The sequence below is a fragment of the Merops nubicus genome, unplaced genomic scaffold (genome assembly GCF_000691845.1).
Source record: "Merops nubicus isolate BGI_N331 unplaced genomic scaffold, ASM69184v1 scaffold21377, whole genome shotgun sequence".
NCBI classification, from domain to species: domain Eukaryota; kingdom Metazoa; phylum Chordata; class Aves; order Coraciiformes; family Meropidae; genus Merops; species Merops nubicus.
In genome coordinates, this window is record NW_008618769.1 from 118,292 (window position 1) to 145,211 (window position 26,920).

Consider the following 26,920-nt stretch of genomic DNA (forward strand, 5'->3'; position numbering starts at 1 on the left):
GAATATTTTATTTTGACTTTACATGCGGTGTTAAAAACCCAAAGAACGTATTATTTACACATCCACAATACAAGTTTACAAGATATCTATACATGTTAAAGTACTCTATAGTATAGAGCAGCTTCATTTAAGGGTTACTTTTCTTATGCCGTACCATTAAAAAAGATACAATCTGCGTTTACCTTTGCACAAATGGATAAAGCATCTTTTATTATTAAATTAACAGAATAAGGACTAGGTTGAATGTTAGAAACTTCAACATAAATACTGAGAGAACTCACATTACCATCTACAAGGCAGCACAATGTTACAGGAGGTTATCAGGGTTCACATACATTTATCTTTCGGTTTCACACAAGTCTGTATTAATATTTGTAAAGTGAATTCGGATCAGTTTGTGTCTTTTGACAATTGAGTACATTTTTAATAGTTATTAATCTGTAGTGGTTTAGTTGCAAGACAGAAGTGTTTAGGAAGAGAGATCATTGATTTTGGATCCAGAGGTCTCAGGAAATAAATGTCCCTCACAGCCTTACAAGAAAAGAAATGACTACTTCTATCCTTTATTCTTTGTTCTGTAACAGAGATCCAGCTTTCAGTGACTAACCTTTTCTCCCCTCAAACATGAAATATAAATCTCCATCGTCTCTGAAACCCACTGCAGTTATTTGTCCCGCTAATTCATGAATATTCCTCTGCCATGGTTATTTCTATAGTTATGTTCAATAAACAATGTGGTAGTGTGTAGTTTGCAAGCTAAAATAGCCATCTGTGTTGAACATCAGCTGCAAGTGGATACTGTAAAACCTACTAAATAGCTTACACAACTTTAGCAGGTGTTCCATTACCCTAGAAACCTCATCTGATTTCACATTATAACTGTTTGATCCTTCGGAGAGCTGGAGTGGAATGTTTATCATGGTAAGGTGATTTAATGCTGCCGTCTTCTTGGATTGTAGGCTGCCTTTAGTTACCATTAATTATTCTTGCTTTTTATCTTTCTTCTTTTTTTCGGGTGCTGTTAGGAGGTTTTTACAACTGGCACTCGGGAGATATGTGCTATAGTGAGAACACTTGACAGATTTTTTTTTTTTTTTTAGTACTTTTATCATTTGCATGAATAAGGCACAAAATGCACAGATTCAGGTAAACTCACACATAATATTTACAGAATATTGTCATTACCTGCATGACTTTGGAAAAAAACCCTTACGTTACACAACAAAAACAAATTGATTGCACTACTGTTGAGTTTTCACATACTGCTTCTGCCAGGCCAATTAACGTTTCTTCTTTTTTTTTTACTGACAAGAGTCTATCAGCGTTTAGGGCATTATTAAACGCAACAAAACCATAACCTTCTCTAGTTACAAAGGTCTTTGCCAAGTGAATTGGTTATTAGCTGCCCTCAATGAGAAGTACAGGGGCTCAAGTTCACAGTGGCCAGGTACTGCACGGAGGCACTGCAGAGACACAGTAAAACTCCCCCTGTTCCAGCCCAAACCACTAGATTTGAAATGCACAGCTCTGCATCAATAGCAGCATAACAGAGTTATGAAGAATTAAACATATCTGCACTCTTCCCCTGGGTGACTGTTCCATCAAGGCGTTATCATTCAGTGGGCTGGCAGAGACGCGCGGTTCCTCCTTAGCTGTCTCCAAACCGAACCCAATGGGCTGCAGAAGGCAGAGTCATCTGTTTGTTCAGTCATGCTCAATGTAAACAATTCCATAGCATAAAAGATGCAATGGGACTCTAAGTACATCCTAGTGTGTACAGTACACACACACACACACACACACGCACACGCACACACAGCTTTATCTGTGGCACAAACAAAACGCCACACACGGAGAGAAAAAAAAATAAAATAATGCTACAGTTGGGCCAGAGACTGAATTCCAGCAAATCGATTATTAACCCAGATAATTCATTGAGACATTACCATTTTCTGACATTTGTGCAAGAGGCAAGGTGAATGCATACATATTAAAATGTTCACATTTAATGGGAAGGACCACACTTAATGGCAGTCTAAAATGGAACCCATTTTTCAAGTATTTGTTTACTGATTTTTTTTTTTCCCAATAACTTCTTTTTTCTCTCTTTAGAACAGTGAAGTAGCCCCCCCACCCCATTGTGCTACATGTCTCCTTAGCTCCAAACAAAAGAAATGTAATGACCAGCACTTTCCTTTGTTTTTTTTTTTTGTGTTTGCTCTTAGCAAGTACATGAAGTCTTGCTATAGCTACATGTGGCAAGACACAGATGTTGCTGAAGTAAAGACAGTTTCTTTGGCCACTTGGTTCTCCTTAAGAAGCAAGTCTCTGTCCTATGTGTCTACCACAACACCACCTCACAACCTGTACAGGTCAATGCCACACTCGTTTTTAGCACAGACACGTCCTAGTAACTGTATTTGTTCAGTGGTCTGACTGAAGTTGTCTGAGGGACGAATGAGGGTTTTGGTGGCACGTCAGGTTTTAAGGAGGGTGTCCTCTTTATTCCTGTACGAGGAAGGGTGCCGTTGCTCGTGTAACTGCTTTGCCTGGACAAGGAAGGCTGGAGGTGAACGCTGACAGGCGTCCCTTGCATGTAGTCCATCTTTGTGCCTGCCGTGGGAGGCATGTACCCCCCACGATTAATACTAGGCTGCCTGGACAACAAAACACCATTTGGTGAGTTTAAGTTTTTAGGAAGGGCAGATATTGAATGCCTTTGTGAAGAATTTTTGTGATAACCTCTCTGCCTTTCCAAAGAGGTCATTGGAACTGCAGGCGTGGTGGGAACGTCCACTCGTTTTGTGGGGCTGTTCCTCGGAAGAGTTGATGGAGGGGAGTACAAAGATGCCTCCCTGTTGGGAACCTTAGGTGGAATCTCAGACATATTTCCCATTGGATCCAGCATTAAGGTCTGGTGGGTCACTTGAATATCTCCCATGATTGCTTTGGGATTACTAGTAGTTTCATTTAAGTGTTTCAGAAAATCATTCAGGGTGTTCCTGGAATCAACAGATCTCCTGTGGTCTCTTTTGCTGGATGGTTTTGTAAGTGGATGATCAATATGTTGCATCTTTTTGTCTGCCTTGTGCGCATTAGAATTTGAGAAAGATGTATTGTAATCATGGGTAGCATTGGGAAGAACGATAGCGCTAGGAATATGTCCATGACTCAGAGGCGAGTGGGGTGGAGGACTGGAAGGAAAAAACTGAGGGCTTTTTAGCGGGGTCTCCTTTCGTGAAGCATTGAGGTTACTATGCGCTTTGTCCGACTGACTTTTCATAGCCTGCAGAGTCTTTTGCTGAAGGACGGGTGTAGATTCTGGCGTTGGGAGCGCAGCTAACTCCGGAGGCTGGCCCCTGGGGTCCATCATCATGGACTTAGTATCACCGTTCGGCGGCAGCTCCTTTCTGCTCGTCAACAGGTTCGTGTAAAGTTTGGGTGAATCGATGTTTTGTTGATACTCCTTGACGGGACTATCGAAGAGCCCGTTCAGCTTAGCAAAGCTCCCGCTGGAGTCGGTACAGGACTGAGCCGATTCCGCATCCTTGTGTATTTTCCTGGACTTCCGCACAAACAGATCCCGGTAACAGTAAACAGCCACTCCCGCAATAAAGGCTCCCAGGACAAAAGCGGCAAAGACACAAGTGATTAGGACATTCATATGTACCATTTGGTTGGACTCTCCCGACTGCACTTCCCACCTTACACCTGCAAAAGACATGCAGCACAGCATAAATCTACAGGTCCTTCACACCGCTGCCTTTCAGAAGCAGGGAGCCTCCCTCAGGAGGCGTCTGTGCGGAGCTTGTCAGTGCTCTGTCTCTAGTGTTAGTGCAACTCGGCTGGATCCTGCAAGCCACAGCACTGGGGGATGCAAATCAGTGTATCGACATGACTCTGTGAGCAGTGATCAGAATAGATGGAAACTGTCCACTTTCTCTGATAATGAGGAATGCTTGTTGAAGCTTCTCTCCTCCTATCACGTTCAGTTTAGCCTGTCCCCAAATTTCCTTTAAGACTCAAAAAAAGGGGCCTGTATGTTATTAACTTTAATGATTTCTGCTGGAAAATTGAGGTTAGAAGGTGCTGCTGGGCCAGACAGCAATTAATAACTTATGGATGAATTTCTCTCTCAATTTTCTGCCCAACTCATAAATCAGTATCAAAAGAGAGACAGGATTATGCAAATGATGTGTAAAACTGTATAATGTACATACTCCATTGTTATAGCAATGTTAATGTAATATGCTACAAAACTTGTCAACTAATACAGGCTGCTAGCCTTGAAGTGGTACATCTTGCATTATGTAAATGCAGAGTTTTTGAAGTTCAAGATTATGTCGTTTTATTCAAGCACTACTTTTTAACCAATAATGAACAAATACTTGCAGTAACATAAAAAAAAAAAAAACAAACCACCAACTTGCAAGGTCAAGTTATTAGAGAATGTTAAAATTTAGGAAACTTTTAGCTTAGACCAAGAAGTTGAGTACGGGATTAGTCTTTTTGTGTATTAACGAGGGCCCTTTGTTGTTGTTTTTTCAAGATTTTTAAAGCAACCACAGACATTTTGCAGCTAAGACAATGTTAGTTTTTAATGACACTAATTCTGTTAACTATCCCGAGGGATGTTAAAATGAAAGAGCAAGAGAGAAGGAACAGGTTCACTTTTGTTAGAGGCAAGGCCTTCAAACATTGTTAATGTTCAGGGTTATAGTTTTTAATGGCACTGTGCAGAAGAAGAAAGAAAATGTAAGTAAAGGTCACTAACAGCTAAGACACAAAATGTGATTCAGAACCAAGAGCAATGATAACAAGAACTTAAAGCAAAACAGAAAATAATGGCAACAAATTAAAATGACAAATGCACTGCCATAATGGCTGATAGGAAACCTGATATGTTTTGGTGAATGGCAATAAAACACAAATGGTTTTTGGCTGGTGAGGTTTTCAGTAAATACAGAATTGTGCAAACATGTCTGTCACCTGGCTATTCTGTGTACTGACGAAGACTTGTGTTAAATTTTGGTTATGGGATTGGAAGCTTCTCAATTCTTGCGTTGACTGCAATAGCCCTATTGAATTAAAGTCTCCATTGTCATAACAGCCTAATAAAAGGTTCACTTGGCTGAAAGAATGGCTACAGAAAGATGAATTACATGCAGAATAGGTTTTGTTTTGTGTCTCTCTACGTACTGAGATAATCTGTAAACTGATGCTCAGATCCAGAGAATATAAACCCAGCACATCCTTACTCAGGTGTGACTCACATTCTTCAGAAACAAGCTGCAGGCAGGCAGAGTTTGGGATATGCCCCATTTAATGCACAGAGCTCTGTTTTCTTTTCTGTCTTTGGCCCATTGCCCATCCCCCAAATAAACAAAAAAAAAAAAAACAAACAAAAAACCCACCAAATCCATTAAGCTCTTATAAGCAACCATTCATGAGGACTAACAATCTTACCCAAACTACACTGGTTTGAAAACAACCACCAGAGAAGCAGGTAAGTCTCGAATGTTTTTTTTTTTTTTTAACGCATCCAGAACTCCTACTGATTTTAATGGGAGTTGTGGAGCACCCCAGGAATAAAAGGCTGAGCTTATTATCTGTGCATTATACGGTCTAAGCAGCACTTTGTACACTGGATAAGTAGGTATGAAAAACATGATTGCACTGTCTGCATATTCATAGGAAATGGGTGTAAAATACAGCCTAACAACAATGGCTGTTGCATTTAAGTCTTAGACAACGCTGAGACTATCAGGTTTCCATTCAGCTGCAACGTATTCCCTGGTAAGGCCTTACCCTTTGGGACACCTGATAATGGATCAGAATAATCAGAAGTGTTTGGGTCATCTTGAACTACAAATTTCCGAGAGCCAGTCACTTTAGGTTTCCAGGAACCAATCACTTTAGGTGATATAACTGGGATACTTGCCATTGTGGTAATGGAAGCTGAGGAGAACTCCATGTCTGTGGTGGCAAACAGATTTTTATTAATGTGTATTACAGTCAGGCTTTCCTCACTGTTTCATGGCACATCTAAGCTATAGCTGGAGACAGTATTTAACGGGAGTTACATGTCAGAGCAAAATGTGACCCCCCACACACTCTGCAGAAGGACAGAGGGCTCATCAAAATCAATTGGTTCAAAACGTTAAGTACGAAAAAAAAACCAAAACATTAAAACATCAACAGCTGCTAGCCAAAAAGCCAGAGAAGTCAAAGATGAGAGCAGTGCAAAAGTTAAAGTAAGCAACTGGTGAAGGTGAAAAGCACAACTTATTCTACTTAATTGCTATATTCTTCACTGGAGACAACATTCTTGGCTGCCTTTTAAACAACTTCAAAAAGAGGAAGTTACTTGGACAGATACACACTCCTGACAGGTTACGCCTGAGAAACCAGATCAGCTCCATTAGTGCTATTATGGTAGACCAGGAATTGCTGAATGAGCCATTTCTAAAGGTGGGGATGGAAGGAATGTTTTTAACCCCTGTCTTGTAATGGTTCCTAAGGAACAATGTTGCACAGATTCCAACTCCTCTGTACTGCCTTTGCTGAACAGAACCACCACAGCCTACGTGAAAATGCACACAAAGAGGAAATAATACATCAACTTAGACTGACAATCCTTAGGCAGTCAAGCATTTTGTGTTTACTGTCCCAGTAGGTTTAGGCATCAATGTCTACAGCTCGAGATCTGACTGAGAAATGTACTTCAAAAGCACACTCATTCAGGACTTGGAAGTAAGGTTCAGGTGTATCTGTGTCCTAAAACATTGCTTTGAAAATTCAGTTGATAACGCTCATGTGAGCAAGGTAGCATTTCCACATAACACAGTTTTGTTTTGTTTTGCTCTCCTAACTGAGTCTCTAACTTTCATTATGGGTAAATATATCTGGAAAATATTTGTCTCAAATATTACTTCTTCTCAAGTTACAGAAGTGCAAATATCAGAAGTCAAAACACCAAATAATGTTCTTGTTGCACTCTCGCAAATGTAACATACAAATAGGTTAGTTTCCTATTTGTCAGTCAGAAATGTACCCTTGGTTTGAAAGCAGAGACCCAAGTTCCAGGAGCAGAGACTGGAAAATCAGTCTTGCTGCTGTTGAAGTCAACACAGGTTCTGCTTTTGTGTTCAACAGAGGAGCACTGGGTCCCACCTCACAGAACACCAGGGGCTGATGGTGAAAACAGTTAGAAAAACCACTGAAGGAGAAAAGGATGTGACAGTCCATCTGACCACAATGCATAAAGTCTTTTCCAAGCTAACTTTTTATCTACACAAGTCCTCATTCAGCTACACAGTTTGTGATGTTAAATTTTCTCCATTAGCATAAACTACTTGCAACATTTAAAAATATAAAAATACACATTTTAGAAAAAAATGTGTATTTTTGCAAAAAGCTTGCTGGGAAAGAAGGAGAAAAGGAAGGGAGAGGTAAGGAGGAAGATGATGAAATTCTGCCATTCATCTACTAGAGATGACCAACCAATAGGGGCACTCACGAATGCATGGCTGGGGATAAAGAGTAAAGCTTAGTGGACTTTCGTGCAGTGAAGATGTCATCTATGTTAATCAGGCTCTTTAATAAAAGATGTCTCAATAAATAATGAGCTGTTAACATGCGGCTACACAGGGTGAAGTGCTGAGTGAGAAGAGTCTGACTATCTTTACCATCAGTGGGAACATGAGTAAAAGCACAAAAATGGAGGATTGCCAACTGTGCAAAAGGAAGGAAAAAAGGGCTGAAAATGCTGAACTGAAGGAAAGTAAAGGTCATTAATTCAAAAAAATTAAAAAAAACTAACCAGATGTTGGGTCGCCAAATATTTTGTAATCTGGTGTAGCTGTAGTAGGCAAAATTTCTAAAAGAATTAAAGGAACAAGTAATCAGTAAAAAGTAACGAAAAGAAAGCAAAAGATCTCAAACCTGAGTAGTGGAAAATCGAAACCGAAATATTACTTGTTACAAAAAGTAAATTCTTCAATACTTTGCTGTAGACCCCAAAGAGTTGTAAACTGGTGAAGGAAAGACAAAACTCTGCCACCCAGGACCAAAAAGCTCAGTTTTGTGAACATTCACAGTAAGACCAGGCGATGTGTTCATCGTGTGAGGGAAAAGCTCCTCAGAAATGTAAGCTCCCCGGTGAGGCGTGGGCACAGACTGCTGCAGGGACGGGGGGGCAGGGGCCGTGCCTTACCGTGGCAGTCCCCGAGCTGCGCCGTGCTGCCGTGCTCCACATCCTGCACGTACCCTCCGCCGCTGTGGTTGTATGAAACAAACAAAGAGAACCTGCAATTAACAGTATCGGTAGGGAAACAAACGGTCATCTTTTTATTTCCTGAAAGCAGTAAATGGAAACATATACAAGAGCTAATGTATGGCCCGGAAGATTGTTTTACAAAATGCACAGGTTAGTTTTAACTAGGCTTTAAGACTCTACATACGTGCTTAATGCCAGGAAACAGAAAGGGAAAAAAAATCCCTTTTTCCAGCAACTTCATCATGTCTTCTACATGGGACATGCTCTTCATTTTAGATACAACCATCCAATTATACTAGTTAAAGTTTGCACTGGCCTGCTGCAAAAGCCTCTTTTTAAGATATGGCTCCTAATACACTGTATATTACAGACTTGAGTCATGCAAAATGCCCTTGGTATGCATGTGTATCACCCTGGCTCCACTGTGGAGGCCAAATCTTAACTCTCTTCCCACCGTGAATCCTGGGCTTTCACATTTGCAATTGACTGTGCCCTGGCTGTGGGCATGCCTGGGAAGGGATACTATGTAGTCCTCTCTCTGAGCTGCTCAGGTGCACAAGCAGCAATCTCCTGCCCTTCTGCTGCCAACTGCTCTTCCTAGAGGTCTGCTTGTCCTCCCACACACATGTTAAACTCCCACAGAAAGCAAGTCTTCACCTAGAGACTGCAGAATTAGGTCAGACTTTAGCATTCTGTTCCTTTGACATAAATAGTCCACTGAAAAACCGTCTTAAAAAAAATGGAGATTTAGTAGCTGAGTGCAAGAGATTGGGCATAGGATAGGAGTTCATGTGGTCTACAAAGCACATGTAGAGACGCTGGGCTAATTTGACAAGGAGCACTTACAGCATGCCTGGTGTCACTCTTCCACATGTCTCATGGTCTAACCAGCCACAGTATGGGTCCCGTGAAGCAATACATGCCCTTGCAAGAGAAAAAACAGAAAAAATCATGCTTTTTTACTTCCTTCCCAAGAGATGTGGATGCCCTCCCTCTCAGGCGGAGCGCAGGAACGGGGCCGTACTTTTTACATGACCCGTGACGCTCACAGCGACTCAGAGGCAGTCTGACGACGCAGCTGGAGAAGGCCACGAACAGAGCGTGGTGGTCTCTGTCCAGCTGAAGGGAAACGACTCTTCTGTCCTCCTCGCTCTCACCATTACACCTGTGCAGCAGAAATAACGGGAGGCCATGATCTTCATAACTGCAGTACCTTGCTACAGCGCTTACTCTGTAAACATTTTATTTATTTATTGTCTGTGTAGGTACTGAAAGAGACTTTCAACATACATAAATGTAACTTACTAGCCTTCGCTGAATGATTTCTAAACAAACCTAGGGGTTATCAAATGCCAGCTTCTGGCTCTTATTTACAGCTAGGTGACAAGTCTGCTGAACTATGTAGGAAAAAAATCCAAATCCATTTTCTTTGTTCTCTCAGCTGGCATAAATATCTTGAACAGGAGGTCCTGTATTGGACGCCTGCAGAGTCTAACTGGAACACTTCCATTCCCAAATTCTTTGCACCAGAATAAACAAATTTAAAATGATTAGAAGTAGCTTATAAATTATTGGTCACTCTTAAAAAACCCTCAAGACATGCTCACATAATTTCTAACAGCAGCAGGTAGTTCTGCCGTTGCATATTGAGGAAGAAGTGTATTTGTGAAAGAATCAGAGTTTATTACTGACGTCACTGGAGTGGAATTAGGTTGTTCACTCAACCCATGCAAAATGGCAAGTGACCAAATACTTTCAGGTTATTCAATACGAGGAGCACTGTGAAATGACAAACACGTGATGATGTTGATGATAATGAGCTGGTTTTCATTTACCATAATCTTTTTTAGCTAGGTACCAAGGACTAGAGGATGAGCTTAGGTGATCCAGTAATACTTACTTTGCATGATTATACGCTTCAATCTCTTCCAGTAATACACTGTCATTCAAAGAAAATGGCCTGGTCTTTGCCAAGATTTTAAGTACTACTCCTGCTTCAGAGCCAACAAAAATGACTGTGTAGTTCTGGTAGGGTCCAGCCGCGTGGTCTACAGCAATTGCTGTCAATCTGTATCTATCAAGACCAAAAGGCATATCATTAACAGCACATTTGCTTGTTTTCCTTTCCACAGGCATTATTTTTGAACGGTGTCATACCTGACACGTGTTTTGGTAAACCAGGGCTCCTCAGTGATTGAGGGAACAGCTGAATCCATCAATGGATGAGATTTGATGAAGGAGAGAGTTTCATCTGGGAAATCAATGGAGGTTTTGTAAGCTTCTGCTAGGCCATGTTTCGCACAGCAGCCAGGTCTGAAAGGAGAACAACATTGTTTCCCTCTTGGTATTTTAGTTAATGACAGAAGGCAGCTAATGAGCATCCTTATGACTGAAGTATGAAGCTCTGCTTTGGTTTTTAGCTGACAAGACATTCAAGAGTGCAGCTGATTTAAGCTAGCTCTTTTCCGGCACCATGAATAAGAATCTTTTACCTTGGCTTTGGTACTTTGTCTTCAGGTACAGCTGTCCAAACAGAGTCAGGAGTCTTTTGTTCTTTAAATCTCCCTTTGAAGACCTTCTCAATGTCATCCATGCTGAAAGCACACACTGCTGAACCAGGGATGCTGTAAAATTAGAAAAATAGTTGCATGAGCTCAGAGTACAATGGCACCAATCTCAGCGTTAAGAGAGAAGCAGAGAACAGCATTTGATGTAAGGTTGCTCAGCTCTCACCTGTTAAGCTGTGTGGTGAATACACCGACAACCGTGGGGACTCCATTGATTTCTATTATGTCTGTGATAGACTGCAGAACATCAAAGTAGAAGAATGAATCCCCAGGAACTGAGCAGTTGAGCCGAGCTTTCAGAAAGGATGTCCAGTGTTTCTCCAGGACTCTTTGGGACCCCCCCATGTCATTTTTGCATATGCGTGCCACACGGGAATACACAGCCTGTGATGGGCACAAAAGTTGAAGGAAACAGGAGAAAGGTTTGAGAGAGGTAAGAAAAACAGTGTTTGTTTCTGAGCTGTTAATAAAACACCGAAGATAATTTTGTTAACAGGAAGCTGCCATTTATCTGCACAGAAAGGATGAAAGCAAACAATGTTTAGCTGGTAGTGCACAGGCATCTTAATGTATCACTAAGCAAATGCAACTCTGCAGCTTGTCCCCACCCTTTTCTCCCTTCAAAACCATGTTGTCAGCGAGATTTAAAGACTTTAATTAACCATGTGTAAAAGGATTTAATAATTTATTATAGAGTATCCTTCCATGGTGAGGCATGAGTATTATACTCTGTACTAGCATGACTGAATTATTCAATATCCAGGGACGTTAGAGAAACTTCTTTGAAACTCTTCTTTTGTGTTCTTTTCTTTTGTTTCTTTAATAAGCATGAAAAAACCCTCAGATTTTCAATTACTTGTTACAAGTGTTAAGGCAACAGCCACACTAAAAGATACCTGTAGCAAACTTGCCAACAGAGAGGCACAGAGAACAGAAACAAGTTTTTGGTTGAAGAAGGAGCGTGCTGTTCTATCCCCCCGCCCCCCAACTTACACTGACAGGAAAACCATGTGAACCTTGTAGGAGCCCCAGCTCCAGACTGTAACCTGTGCTCGTTACCCAGGCTGGTTGAGGATGAGCTCATCCTGCTGTGCCTCAGGGCTACCTGGCAGCTGGCTGTGACAACACCCACCTTGCCTAAAGTATTGTGCTCCACAGCAATTTCTCGGAAGAAGAAATAAACATAGTTCCCATATTCTATGGCATGGAGGAAGTGTGGTTCTGTAAGAAAGAGCAAGGAGAAGGTTACTCCAAAGAACTACTCATTGGCATACAACACTGACTATGCTGTGCGACTTCTCCACAGGTCCATACCAGCCAACATGAGCTCCAGTCTTCCAGATACCTCAGGCTGTCCAAATACGGGTGCACTGGAGCTTAAACGAAGCCTGTAATGTTGGCTAAGGACTGTAAACAGGTCTCACAGAAATCGCACTTCAGCTAAGGTACTTTGTTACTGCAGAGTCATTCACTGATGTACTTAACAAAAATTGTGCTTTATGTGTATTAAACTGCTTTTTTATTGTAATTAAACTACTCTGAAAGCTGCATCTATGCCGACTTTGTAGCATACGTACAAAGAACAGTGGCTGCGGATTACCTGACCCTCCGTGCCACTGAAACTACATTTGCCATGTGTATGCAAAAACACTCCCCCAAATTACCTTTTATCCATTTGGAATCATACTTTATTGTTCTCAGGGCAGATCCATCCCCCATGCTGCGATAAATAACAGCATCGCTCGCCAGGAAATCTGCTACTGTTGCCGAATACAATTTTCCATCTAAAACGGAAGTTGAAGACATGGTATTAAGAGGCCTTTAATAATCTACAGAATTCTGACTATTCTGCACCTTTCCCCATTTCTTTACTGCCACTCTTCCCCAGATTGCTGTAACCTATTTATTAATAGGTCAGCTTCTAATCCTTTGGAGGCCCTTTAAAAAAATTTAAGAGCAGGGGCACCATGACACCTTTAGCTTTCCTGTGCTGGCTTTAAAAGCTCTCTGGCTCCTTTGGTGTCATTAATCATTTAGACTCATTACAAGCAAAACTTCTTACCAGCAAAGAGGGCGACATTGGTTTGTCTGGCATCAAATGGGCATCTTGCCAAACCACTAATTTCCTCCCCATCATACTCTAAGGTATTCAGCTAGAGAAGAAAAATAAATGGGTGATAGTGTCATTTCAGATTTGTACACCGGCACAAAAGCATAACGTTGTCTTTCCACAAAACTGAATTCAGCACATTTGCTTCTGCCTGTTTTTATTTCACCTTGAAGCATTCTCCAATCATGCTGGATGCATTTTCTATGTAGCATAATTATTGCAAGCAAAACTACTAACAGATTAATGAAATTTTGAATATCCTTACCCGATAGTATCTGCACATCGGGTTAAATGCATTTGTTCCACAGACAAACACCATCTCATCATTTCTCGGAACAAAGACTTTAATGAAGTTATGGCATTCATCCTGAAAAGAGAGTAAGATGTATTAATCACAGACTTCACATATATAATAAATATTAGTGTTGTTTTTCTATAACATATGTGCTAAACTTACTTTGTGTTTGCCTTTCATAGCACAGTTCTCTCTGTCCTGCTGCCTCGATCTCCATGTTAATTTCTGTTAAGTCAAACCAGAAAAGAACATTTCATTTTCTTTCCAACCTCCCCCCCCCAAAAAAAAACCAAACCAAAACAAAAACCAACCCACCCAAATAAAATACCTCTCCCTTCCCAGCACCTGCATCTACTCACCTTGCTTGGAGTAACTTCTGATTTTGGAATTTCATTTAAGTTTACAGTGTAAACTTGGTCCCTGTTTGCAAAGAGTAAACAGACACAAGTGAACTAATTAATTCAGTCACCTTATTTTTGACAAGCTAAATCTATTTTTAGTGTTTTGTTAGACCAGAAACTTATATGAAATGCTTATGGATTTTCTGAGTTTAATACAAATTGGAGAAGGTTGGTCATGGGCAGCATGGTGTGGTTTGGATTTTCATTGGTGTGGTCCTTAGACAGCACCTACGGCATCCAGTTACACAGCTCTGTCTTGCCATTCTGGTGAAGTCTTATCCCTACTGTAAATATTCAGCTGTTCTAGCCTCACTTCCTACATCCCTGATGTGTCAGTCCAAGTTTAAAATGACCAGGAGAGGTTTTTATCAAGGCAGTAATATAAAAGAGGGAAAAAGAGTATTTGATCATTAGTTTTAGTATAACTACAGTAACTGCAGCCTTCAAATCCAATTTTCATGCACTGGCCATAAGTTGCGGTATATTTCTCGGGGAAGTCCTCCCCTAGTTCTAATTTTTATCATATTCTGCAGAGTTCTCTAAATGAATTTTACACATAAATGCAAAACCAGAAGAGAAAAGAATTTTAATCTAATGAACTGAGTGAAGGAAAATTACCTGCCAGCGATATAAAGTGTGTCTCGAATTTTCAACATCAGCTGGAAGTCCAGTCTGTGCTGAGATTCATTGCCTGAAGGGCGTCCTCTAAATACTGGATATTGCCTTGAATCTGCAAGTAAAAATGGGCTACACCATCACTCAGGATTATAGAGCTAAAGAATCAATATATGGCATTGATTAGCTGTATATACTAGGTGTAGAAGGGTTTAAACTAAATTCCTTGAGTAATGTCTTGAATATAAATGAGAAAAAGATGGCTACTGTCAGCAAATGTTCTTTTTCCTGAAGTTATTGCTGTATTTCTGATTGCTTTTTTAAGAAAATGATTAAGTGTTCTATTAAAGATACAAAGCCAGTAAACACATTTCGATTTGAAAGGAAACAGAGTTGTTTTTTTTTTAACTTCCCAAGCAAGAAAAAAAACAAACCAAACAAAAAAAAAACATCAAAAAACATTAAAACTTTTTCCCTAGTGGTCAGCACCACTTGCAGATTACTTACAGTGGTAGTCAACAATGTTAATAGGGTCCTCATCCTCTGGGAAGCTGACAGCGCGGCACTGGGACAGACCCATCAGCATCACGGAGGCACAAAGCAGAGGAAGCCTCATGGCTGGTGAAGGATGAGTGCTGCCTTTGTGGCAACACTGTTTAACTGCCTGCAAAGCAGGAACACGGCAGTGAGATTTCAGCAGCGTAGGAGAGGGAACGTGATTTCCCACTGCAGAACAAGGGTTTCCTCGTTTGGATTGAGCACTGGCAGCAGTGGACTAAACTGGTGCTTATGAAAGGCTCCTGTATGGACATCGATGGAACTGCTGCGTGACACAGCCCTACTCAAAGCTGCTCTGAAACATATTGATGTTTGCTAATTTTTAGCAGGATTTACAGGCATTTCCAAAGAAGCTGATGACTGTCAGCCCATTTAATTCACGGGAATCACAAACAGAACATGCAGGCTGCTGACCTGGCAAGAAAAATTGTCAAACTTGGGATTAGAATTTTAATTAAACGGCAATCTCTTTCCATCCCCTCTATCACTGAATGTCATCCAATAAAACCCTTTCCCCATAAAATACCTAAATCTTATCCTCAAAAAGTCATGACACGCACAATCTGTCTGAACATCCATGCCATGTTTTAAAATTATTGCTTGTTTCCAGGCTGTGTCATCACAACACTAAGCCTAAAGTGCTCGTGGCAGAAGAGCTAAGTCTGGGACCAGACACTTGATGCTTTGCCTTGTGCAGTGATTTACACACGTGCAAAATGAACACAAAAACACTGCCCCTGCAACATGACAATGTTTGTCAGATACTTTGCAAGGGTGGTAAGAGACTCAAATGGGGGCACAATGCTGAGCTAGCTTCCCAAGGTGCCACCTGCCCCCTAATTCTATTTGCAACTGTAGAAAGGTAGCAGCTTCAGACTCTCACGGTGGGGTTGTGTGTGCATGCCCTACAGATTATACAGCACATATTCCAACAACACCACAGCGTTACACAACAAAGCTTTTAAGAGGGGAAGGGAAATATAACTTCTCCAATTAAACCACAGAGATATTTTAGTGAGCAGAGTGTAACTACTCGAGTTGCAATTTGGGTAGGATGCAAGAAAACACATCTCAAAGTGAAATGTGATCCTTAATGACCACAAGTGGTCTGGGCAGGGCTCACATTTCTCATTAGAAACCTGGCAAATGGACTACTATTCCCTCCTCCAACCTTTTGGAGGCATTCATTCAGCCTCGATTCATAGGTCAGAGCTTTAAGACACAAGCTCAATGCCTTGCAGTTGCTGAAATTGGTTATTAAACTCTTTATCTAAACAGAAAAAGAAGCAGCCTTTCCCATTCCATTTTAATGTTTCAAGAAGTGCTGTGAGAGGTACATGTGGCCTGCACAGAGTGCCAGGCCTGATTCACAAAAGCACATAAGTATTACTCATTTAATAATTTGAATAGCCATTAAAAAAACTCTTCATAACAACACTTAACCTTTCAGTAATGTTTACTGGGGATGAAAATACTGCATCTGTTGACCGATGCTACGTCGGGCTAGTGGCAGGGATTCTTCCTCTTACAAGGCTGCTGAGCTCTGTCAGTTCGGGCTGGACCATAAGCAGACCAACTTAAAGGTCACTAATATTTGGTAGTGGGGGTGTAGGTGTTGTCTGAAGGCCTGTCCATTACAGACTGACCTGAAAAGAAGCATTTTCCATGTTAATGATAGTTCTGTATCTCAGTCCACCAGTCCAGAACGAATGGGCTGTGCTCTTATTCAAGATTGATGAGTGCAGTGGTTAATAAACACTAATGATTCCTGGCACTTTCCCTCTGCTCTTCCTTGTCCTGACATGGCCTCTTCAGCTGAAGCATCTTGCGTTAAATTACTAATGAGCAAACTTAAAACAAACTGGAATTAATAAAGTTAGTCAAATTAGTTCTTTCTTGTGAAAGCGCCATTAGAGCAAAGTCCTGCAGCACAGTGGCTCCCAGACACAATAACAAATCATTAATGATTACACAACCTTTTTTTTTTTTTCCCCCGTGTCTTTTTTCCAAGAAAAGTGAGCTCGAAATAGTCAACCCACTGCTGTCCCAGTGAAAGAAGAGCAAGGGGAGGCACATGAACTGTACATTCAGTCAGTGAACAGTAACATCTATAAGGTGCTTAGCAAAGCCCTTCCTGAAGCCTTGTTTTCTTGAAGAACAAATTAATACAAATTGTCAAAGACCAAGAAGCTCTCCCTGCTATGTAAGCTTTAGCTGGCATAGAAGATAAGGCTGTTCGTGGCACACACACCATGACTCAAAGAGAACCTGGCCTGGCTGCAAAAAACACAGCCTGCAAACTCTCAAAGTTCTGCCAGCATCAAGCAGGGGCATGTATCAGGAAGTTACTTCTGTCCTCTCCTTCCTTCCAGTATCCCGCCTAGGAAGAATTCACTGGGGCAACTGACACGAAAGGTAAACGTAACCTGCATCACAAAGGCAAATGATGTCTTCTGGACTCAAGGAAATGGCTGCAAAGAACAAAAGGGCAACTTGTTTTCTGGCCACAACAATTGTGACCTAAACCCAAACTGTCACAGGACCCAAATGGAAATGACCACAATACCAGGTAAACAAAGAGAGAGTATCAGATCTCTCCACAAGATTCCAATTTCAGTCAGTATCTCACACTCCCTAAAACAGGGCATAGTTTTGTAAGTAAAAAAACCACACAACATGTCTCCCTAGAGATTGCATCCAGAGCAGAAAAAAAACCTCACATTTATATTTTCCTCAAAAAACTCTCAATCCTCTGAATATACTCCAGAGATGAACTCTGAGAAAAGGCAGGAATAGTTATGTTCAGCAATCTCTTTTAACTAAACATCACCTGTCACAAGTTTCTAGCAAAGAACATGTCTACATCTGCATGAAGCAGAGACCTTTGTCATGACAAGAGTGAAAAGTGGACAGAGAGCTGGATGGGCTCAGCAAACCACAGGTAATGGATTTCTTTATTATTTTGCCAGTTAAACTATTACATAAAAATAAACAAGAGCTCAGATTTCTAGCTACACATGAGAAGAAAATGCACCTGCTTTAAGAGCAATTTAGATGCACCTTTTAGCTTGTTGGACAAGGCTTGAGACCAGAACCATTGAAAGAGAATAACGTTGGAAGCAACAGGTGTTCCCTGGATAACCAGAAAAATAGGCTCCATCTAGCCCTTGGAACAGTGGCTTATGACAGGCAGGTGTATGCTTCTGGTAGACACAGATAGGCTGGTGTGAAAGATGGAACTCCTGCCACATTCAAAGCTTTTAATGGAGGCCACTGCTGGGGACAACAAATAACAACGCTGAAGTATCTGTTTGGCCCAGAATAGCTGATCATTAAATGCTGGCAACATCTACCTTCAAGAAAATGCAGAAAACAATCCTACTCTGGGGCTGATGATTTTTCCCCAGCCAGGATTCAGACCAGTCTTTGATTAATTTCTCTTATAAATGTCATTCCTAGCATTTCTGCTAGGAAACAATTCATGGCAAGTGCCAGTTTGGAAATGACCAATATTGCTATCCCTGTTTTGCAGCTGGGAAATTAAGGCACAGATCAAGGCTGAATTTGTGACCAAGGCCAACCACCAAAAAAGCCTTTTCAAAGGATCTGAGCTGCTCTGGGTCATATGTGGTGGCTCCCTTCAGCACGAGCAAATTGGCCAGTGTCACCCAGGTGGAAAGGTTAGCAACAGAGAAGAGATCTCCTGGCCACTTGGTCTATGCCATAACTAGTTGTGTCTGCAATACAAATAAATAGAGGTATAAATATTAACCGGTGGCACAAGTCCATGTCAGTAAAGTGGACAGTAGCCTGACCGAAACAGGCCTCGGGGTGAGTGCTGAAGTGGAGGGCAGGGAGTTGTCCCAGGTAATAAACTGGCTCTTTGCGGCTGGCACCTTTCAATCTCAGCTACAAATCCCATCCTTCAATTCCTGATTGGGGGAATCCAGGGAAGCAGGATATAATTTCTGTTAAAATATGAGCCCTCCTTCAAACGCTTACACATGAAGGGGAACAGGCTGGTGTTTCTTGCCCATTAATCTACTCCAGTCTTTGACAACACGCTGGTGACGCTCCATCAATCATCTTTCTGCGCACTGCCACGTAAAAGAGGAGGGGGAAGGGAAAGGGCATTCAGTCAGCTGGAGAGAAACAACACACAAAATAGCTTTGGATCAGACTGATGCAATATCTTCTAGTCAAAGTCACACAAGAAAAGATTTTTTTTAAATCTCCTTAATGCAATAAACGCTTCTCAAAATACTAAGCGCAGACAAAGTGTGTTATGGCAAATCCAGGCTGAAGTTCAAGGTTGGTCAGAATGGAAGATACACCTAAAATTTGGTTCACTTGAAGAGTTTGGTGAGGAAAAGGAGAAAAGGGTTGCAGTGATACAACCAGAAAAACAGGCATATAACGTGAAAAAGTGTAAACGACTACGGTGTTCTCCTTCACCAGACACGGGACACAACCAGGCTGTAGGTGAGCTCAAGGATCTCCTCTGCCCTTGGAGATATTTATTAACCATAATGTTGAGGGGGGACAGGCAGAATTGATTAGTAATGTGCTGAGCTTAGTCAATTTATGTGATGTGGTTTCCCACAATCCCAAGTGACTGGACTTTGACAGATCAGGAAATCCCTGTTGTCCTGTTCCTTCCAGCAAGCAAATAGCTTCCTCAGGCCACTAATTAGTGCAAACGCACTAATTAGGGCATTTCTTACATGGTATCTTCTGAAATTTTGAGCATGAAACCACTAATAATAAGATACAAGTTAAAACAAAAAAAGAGCTTTTTTGCTGCTTGTTCACAGATGCTCAGTAAGTCTCTCAGAGCACACAGCTGAGACTTCAGTTCCTCCTGATGGAGAGCAAGGCAGATCCTGTGCAACACTTGGCAACTTCCACTCATCTCAGCCCTTGAGACAACCTCCTGGTGGGGGTAACAGCACACCCTTGAACAGTAGCTTCAGGGAACTGAGCAGTCGGCCAAATCTGTGCTTCACAGAATCATCAAGGTTGGAAAAGACCTCTAAGATCACCAAGTCCAACCATCAGTCCAACACTACCAAGACCACTAAACCATGTCCTGAAGTAATACATCTATGCATTTTTTTAATGCTTCCAGGAATGGTGACTCTACTACCTCCATGAGCAGCCTGTTCCAAAGCCTCATCACTCTCTCAAGAAAGAAATTATTCCTAATATCAAATCTAAACCTTCCCTGGAACAACTTAAGCCCACTTTCTCTCATCCTATCACTAGTAACTTGGGAGAAGAGACCAACACCCACCGTGCTACAACCTGCTTTCATGTAATTGTAGACAGTGAGAAGATCTCCCCTCAGCCTCCTCTTCTCAAGGCTAAACAACCCTCGTTCCCTCAGCTGCTCCTCATAACATGTTCCCCAGACCCTTCACCAGCTTTGTTGCCCTTCTCTGGAACTGCTCCAGCACCTCAATGTCCTTCTTATACTGTGATGCCCAAAACTGAATCTGTTACTCAAGATGTGGCCTCAGCAGAGGAGAGTACAGGTGTATGATCTCTTCCCTGCTCCTCCCTGCTGGCCACACTGGTTTTGATACAAGCCAGGATGCTGTTGGCCACCTTAGCCACCTGGGCACACTGCTAGCTCATGTTCACTTGGCTGTCCATCAGCAACCCCAGATTCTATTCTGCCAGGCAGCTTTCCAGCCACTCTGCCCACCTGAAATGCTGGGGTTTGAACCCCGAGCCCCGAATTAAGGTTGACACATGGGTGATTCCAACAGCCCTTCATACAGAGGTGGTGAGTTTGCCTTATAGCTTCCCCCCAGGGTGCGGCCGGGCGCGGAGGGACACTGCGCAGTGTCCCTCATTGAGTCAACAAAGGTCAGGTGTCTGCAGGGGGATAAAAGCTGGGACCACTCGCTTTCATGCTGGAGTCAGGAGTGTCTGTCTGTGGAGTGCACTCCACAGAGCACCCTGGTTCAGGGCAGACCTCCTGACTCTCCTGGAGCTGGGCCCTGCTCTGTTTAGACCTTTGCAAACGCGAGCGGATCGGGTGAGAGTCATCATGTGGTCACCTTTCTCTTATGTGTTCAGCTTGCTGGTCTGGCTGTTTCCCATGCCAACTGTGGGCAACCTCAGGTCTCTGTTTGTACCACCTGTTGTGGGCTGAGTTACATCCTTTGTGAGATTGTTGGGGGTGGCATCAATTATGTACCAGCTGATTGATCTGTCTGTACCCCCAGCGATCATTCATGGAATGTCCTTCTTGTCCACAATACAGTCTGTGTATTGGTTCATCTTCCTGCTGGTGCTATCATTCCTGTTGGGCCTGGTCGCTGGCAAAACACTGCCCCAAGCCTGTAGCGTTGCAAAGTGCTTCAGAGCTCTTTAATCAAAAGACCCCTCAAACAACAAAGATCTGCTGGCCAGGCTAGAGCAAATCATAGATTTCACTTGCAACAAAATAAAAATTGTTAGTCTCTACATGGGAACTTCCTTGTCTTTAGCACCCTTCACCTCCCCTTTTTTTGGATGCAAAAGACTAGTGTAAAAAGTTTAAAAATGTAGTTTACTATGGCCTCAGGGACTATCTTTTGATGTACAAGCTACTAAAGGTCCATCACCTGCAGGCTGAAAAACACTAGTTGAAAGGGGTATAGTTCAAATTTTGGACTTCATGAAGTTAAAAGGCATGCTGGCAGTGACTCTAGAGGGCTAAGGATTCACACGTGGTTTCCTTGCCGACAGTAACTGCTGCTGGGTGGGAGAAGTTCAGCTTGTTGAGCCAGCTGCAGAGGGGAACGCTTGCCTGTCAGGTGCTGGTCCAGGGGCGAGTGCTGTGCTTCACTACTGCACAACACAGAAAGGTAGACTGTTGCTAAATTTTGGTTTGTCAAGCAGGTCAATCTTTTCAGAAGAGAAAACATTTAGAAGAAAATATATGAAGGTGGTACAGGCTGCCTTCAGTGGTGCCCTAGACCTGTTGTAGAAACATATGCATTGACAACCAGGGATACACCAGAACATTCATTCAGAATACCAACTTACCCCCGCTGTGCATGGAATAAAATAACTAGAGCAGAGCCACACACTGGGGGAACCAGGCCAAAGTGTGGTTTGGTAATCAAAACATGAAAATGCAGCATTTTTTTCTATCACTCAAGCCAAAATATGAGGCTAGCATGGCCCAGGGTCTGGTGGCTTGAATTCTAGAAAGGGAGCCAACAGTCTTTGTCCTATTTCTGATTTTTCTGTCTTGGTCCTTTTTTCTATACCTCACTGTGTGAAATGGGTATAATGAGTCATCTGCTTACAAGCCAGAAAGCATTCCACAGAGAACACAACATTTGCCTTAAAAATCTGTATCGGGAGCTATTCTATGAGAAGCAGGGGATTAGAGTCCTGTTCTGCGTCCTATCTATACAGAAGGTTTTAGATGATGTGATTGCTTTATAGTGTGGCAAGTCCTCCCAAAACAAGGGTACAACAGCCAGCACCAATGCAAGTGTGATTTCCCTCCCCCAAAATGGCATTCCAGTATAAATGTGCTGCTTCTGATGAAGGCTGACTTCAGTACAGTTCCTGAAGATGATACCTAACACAGGGGTTTGCTGTAAAACTCAAATCTCAGAGATTGTGATGTGATAGATCCATATTGTGGAGTCTGGTGATAGAATGTTTCAGCTAATTACCAACTAACATGGGAAAATTTTTGTGGTTGTAATAAAAGAAATGTACTCAATTCTTACAGTCCCTTTTAGAAATTTAAGAGCATAATTTTGTACAAATAAATAGATAAGAAAAACTCTTTCTCTCCTGTAAAGGTACAGACAAATTTAAACTTGCAGTACATATAGCCATCCTTGCTTTCTATAACAACTTTAAAATCTGCAGCTCCAAAGAAAAAGATTTAGGATATTTGAAGCTGTGATATTAATTGAGCATGAAAGTGCAAATAACAGGTCTGTTATTTTTAAGATAATACTTGACTTCTTTTAAGGATCCCACATTAACACCTCTTGATCTATGCCTAAGTAAAAAAAAAATAGTTTAATATTGAAGTGATGAAACCCTGCCACTGGGTATCACAGCTTTCATCTTAATTGGCTTATGGTATTGCTAGTTACACTTCAGTTGTTTGCAGGCTTTTAACGTCACAGAACGCACATCCCTCCCCTCTTGCTCTAGAAGGAGCTGACAGAACACTTGCAAAATGGATAGGGTGACTTTTAATGATGCATGTTTAGTGGTTGATTAGATGCACTTTGAGGGCTAAATTCTCCTGTGATCAAAAATTTTCTTGAAAACAAGGTAGTTCAGGCAGGAAAGGAAATAAAATGCTGAAAAAAAAAAAAAAAGAACCCAAAACGGTGATTGCTTCAATTATGTTTATTTTAATTTTTGAGAGTGAATGTTAACTCCCTTCCCTTAGCAGGGTGAATCAAAAGTCCTCCAGCAGAAACCAACCTTTCATTTCAGCTCACATCTATGGTCAAATCTGTTCTCTTTTACAAGGCTCCTGCAGGACACCTTCCCCTTGAACGTTTGCCAGGGTCAAGCTATCAGTGATAAAGGGCAAGGTACTTTAACTTAAACAGTGCTCTGGATTCACCGTTTTAGCAGACCTGCATTTTATTAATTCAAATGGCTCATACCTGGCTGAGACTGCCCTAGGAAATTCTAAAGGCACTTGGTGAAAGTGTCCAAGGACTGGTGCAGAGAATGTCAGAGCAGTGATGTTCAGGGTTTGTTCCACGCTCTCAGCACTGATCCTCCATTAATTCCTGGCCAAGGGCAGCACAAGCTCCTATCCCTGCCCTGACCCCAGCACAGCAGGGTGGGCAGCTGTGGCACATCAGGGTGAGCTCCTGAGAGCCTCCAGCTCACAGCTCTGTGAGAGGGGTCTACTGCTTTTCAATAGCATTTTTTTTTTTCTGAAATACACTTATCCTGAAAAAGAGAGAACTCAAACCATAATGGCAGAGCTCTGACTGCTTACAATGGGGTGCATTAAGAAAGTGTATGCAGCAGAACAAGGGAGGTTCTGCTCCCCCTCTACTCTGCCCTGGTGAGATCTCACCTGGAGAATTGTGTCCAGTTCTGGGCTCCCCATTTCAAGAGGGACAGAGATCTACTCAACCACGTCCAGTGAAGGGCTACGAGGATGACTGGGGGACTGGAATGCCTGCCCTATGAGGAGAGGCTGAGAGACCTGGGGCTTTTTAGTCTGGAGAGGAGAAGACTTAGGAGGGAGCTAATTAATGTCTATAAATATATATAGGCTGGGTGTCAGGTAGGAAGGGGCAATCTCTTCTCACTTATGCCCTACGATAGGACACAGGGCAATGGTCATGAGCTGGAGCACAGGAAGTTCCACCTCAACATGAGGAAGAACTTCTTTACTGTAAGGGCTACAGGGCACTGGAACACGCTCCCCAGGGAGGCTGTAAGCCTTTTAAGACCCGTCTGGATGAGTCCCTGTGTGACCTGCCCTAGACTAGATGGTCCTGCTCTGGCAGGGAGTTGGACTCGATCTCTGGAGGTCTCTTCCAACCCCTAACATTCTGTGATTCTGTGATGTAGGCTTGGGTGTAGGATTGGAAATGGCCAAACTGCCCCCCTCAATCCCAAACAAAAGCCTTAAAACCTAGACCACAGTGTTACCTCTTCCTCCTCTCTAGGAGGATCGGCTGGTTGGCTACAAACATGGGTGAGCGTCCTAAGTGAAGTATTCTTCCTGCAAGGCTACAGTACAGGATTTACATAGCAAAACTGCCACTCATTTCAGCATCATTTGGCATCATCTGATAAGGCAGCTCTGGGACAGGTATAAACCAGTATTTGCACGTAAGGACATAATGAAGGTCTGGGGCATACCTTGCACAAGCCCAGCTGACGCCACAGCCATAGTGAGTTGCTGGCAGCACCCCTGAGTCTCCTGTCTGTGAGCCCTGCTGTCTCCCAGCATGGAGGAACTAGCCTTTACCTTGAGCAGTGCTCCAGCCTTGATCCCCAAGATAAGTGCCATCCATTTTAGAGCTGGCTGGAGGCCAGGGGGTCAGGGCTTGCCCACAGGGTGAAGTGAATGGGATGTTCTGAAATAGAAGGGAGGTTCTGGGGGAAAAATATGCCCCAACAAGCAAGAAACCTGAAGGGAAGAAAAAAAAAAAAAAAAAAAAAAAAAAATTTGCACTGTGGAGAGGACACGTCTGCTGTTCAACAGGCTGTGCCCTAGACGACGTTGCTGTCAACCTCACTCCAAAAAGCATCACTTCCTCCCACTCACTGCCGTGCCCTACTATAAACATCCCTCCAGCATCTCTGTGCTGTGCCTTGCTGGAGCGTGGGGCTTGCTGGCTCGAGTCGCTGCTGCTGGGGAAAAGGCTGCTTGCACGCCACAGCTCTCACTTCAAAGAGAAAGTAAATGGCTGCTGGAAAACGCGAGGGGAGAGACAGGAGACTAACAGCAAGAAACACATCAGAGCATCTTAAGCCCTGTGCTGGTATTACCAGTACTGCGTTCGCAGAGCCGGAACAGTCAGCCGGCCTCACCCGCAGGAATACTGCCGACAAACTGGGGAACAACGGGCTGCTTTTAACTGCTCTGGGGCTTTTCGGCACCGACAGATCTTCTGGCTGGCCACTCGGTTACTATTTGTATATGCGAAGCATGTGCTCTGCCACTTTCCTGGGCACAATCAATTACATGTACAAAATGCAGGCATAAAAACCTGGAGGAAGCCTGAGCTCAAAGTTAATGATTACTATTATCTTGTTAAGCATTAAAGATTAACTACACCAGTGAAAGGATGTGTTATGAAATGTCTTTCCTAGGCTGGAAAATAGATGGAGGGAGAGTTTTGTGTTTTTCCCCTCAAAGGCTACTCAGAATTTGGAATAATTGTTTAAACTGCTGCTCTTATTTACCATAATACCAAAATGTAGTCGCTTGCCATGCAACTGCTCGTATTTTCATTTGAGATGTCGTGCAGAAACACATGGAAATCTAGTGAAGGAAAACCAATTTTAGAACATGTTCCGAGCAATTGTTTTGCAGCACTGCCCTACAGTACGAAGTCTCTTACATTTCTTAAATTGCCTAATCAAATGCAGACTCTGTTCCAGTCACGCTAAATTTTCACATAATGGCAGAAAAACACTTCTTCCTAGCCTAGCACTGAATGGTTGGACCACATTATTACATTTGCAGCTTCTGTAGTCTTTGTAGTGTGTATTTGTAAATGTATGTATATACATATTCACAGGGGAAGCGGGGGAAGACTAGTACTCATGCTGTGAGACCCTGGGGATATTTGGGGGTGCAGAGATACGTCTTACAGGAGGTGCCTGTGCTGAGGGTCTTCTGGAAGCACCTGGCTGACCACGAATGCAGGGAGATAGCAGTGGAAAATTAGTCTGAATTTCAAAACCTGATGTATTAGTGCAGGATCCAGTCTGATGAAGTTATTAAACTGATATAAATGCAGTTAGTTTAATTATACCCGTGTTGTTGCCAGTTTGGGGTTGGAGCCCGGACTGGTGCCATGTGCAGCCATAGCTGTCCTGCTCTGGGTCCCAAGCTTGGGAACATCCCTGTGCTGCATCACATCAGTTTGGGGAATTCTCTGCATCACAGAACTGCCCACTTTCCACAGACCAAACACAACCTGCAGAGCCCACACTCACCAGTTGCTTGGAACAAGACACAGCCATGCTGAGCACTCCCTCTCCCTCCCCTCTGCCTTTCACCTGGGCTATATCACCCCACAGTAACACTACCCTCTAAGGCAGAGAAGTACTTGCATTGCACTACTGTGGCATTTTGACTAGTGAGCCACACAGAAGCTACAGATCAGCCCTTTAAAAGTAAAACAAACAAACAAAACAAATCAGTAACATAGGGACTGCAAGTACTTGAATCAAGGTCACAAGGAAATCTGTGGCAAAACAGGGAACGAGACTTAGGGCTTTAAAGCTTTACATTACAGCCTGCCCTGTTCTCTCCTCCATACTGACCTCCCAAGATCCACAATACAATTGCAACATCTCCCTAAACCCTTGTGTTATCACTAGTAGTACTGGGCCAGAGTAAGCTGTAACTAAATA

At 42.5% G+C, this 26,920-nt stretch overlaps 1 protein-coding gene across 5 annotated transcripts; it reads right to left on the reverse strand.

Annotated features, from left to right (window-relative positions):
• Positions 1 to 328: 328 nt before the first annotated feature.
• Positions 329 to 14,882, reverse strand: SEMA6D (sema domain, transmembrane domain (TM), and cytoplasmic domain, (semaphorin) 6D). 5 transcript variants are annotated; one of them, XM_008943564.1, is made up of 18 exons: positions 14,774 to 14,882; positions 14,270 to 14,381; positions 13,610 to 13,670; positions 13,413 to 13,475; positions 13,221 to 13,322; positions 12,908 to 12,998; positions 12,510 to 12,629; positions 11,978 to 12,066; positions 11,012 to 11,229; positions 10,771 to 10,902; positions 10,436 to 10,591; positions 10,179 to 10,352; positions 9,303 to 9,443; positions 9,125 to 9,202; positions 8,216 to 8,277; positions 7,823 to 7,879; positions 5,809 to 5,976; positions 329 to 3,711 (listed from the first exon to the last, which is right to left on the reverse strand). In XM_008943564.1, the coding sequence occupies exons 1-18, from the start codon at positions 14,880 to 14,882 to the stop codon at positions 2,408 to 2,410; spliced, it is 3,237 nt and encodes a 1,078-aa protein (XP_008941812.1). In that variant the 3' UTR covers positions 329 to 2,407. The 5 variants fall into 5 exon arrangements, with proteins under 5 accessions (XP_008941812.1, XP_008941813.1, XP_008941814.1 ...); XM_008943565.1 differs by lacking the exon at positions 5,809 to 5,976; XM_008943566.1 differs by lacking the exons at positions 5,809 to 5,976; positions 7,823 to 7,879 and adding an exon at positions 8,962 to 8,970 and having other exon boundaries at positions 8,216 to 8,307.
• Between the last annotated feature and the right edge of the window lie 12,038 nt (positions 14,883 to 26,920).

Bases quoted from the DNA above. Each gene is read 5' to 3' on its own strand.
- SEMA6D (XM_008943564.1), bottom strand. From the start codon at position 14,882: ATGAGGCTTCCTCTGCTTTGTGCCTCCGTGATGCTGATGGGTCTGTCC. The intron at 10,903-11,011 runs GTGAGAGCTGAG...CTAATTTTACAG, and splicing joins TTCACCACACAGCTTAACAG to CATCCCTGGTTCAGCAGTGT. The intron at 10,592-10,770 runs GTAAAAGATTCT...TTCTCCTTTCAG, and splicing joins GACAAAGTACCAAAGCCAAG to ACCTGGCTGCTGTGCGAAAC.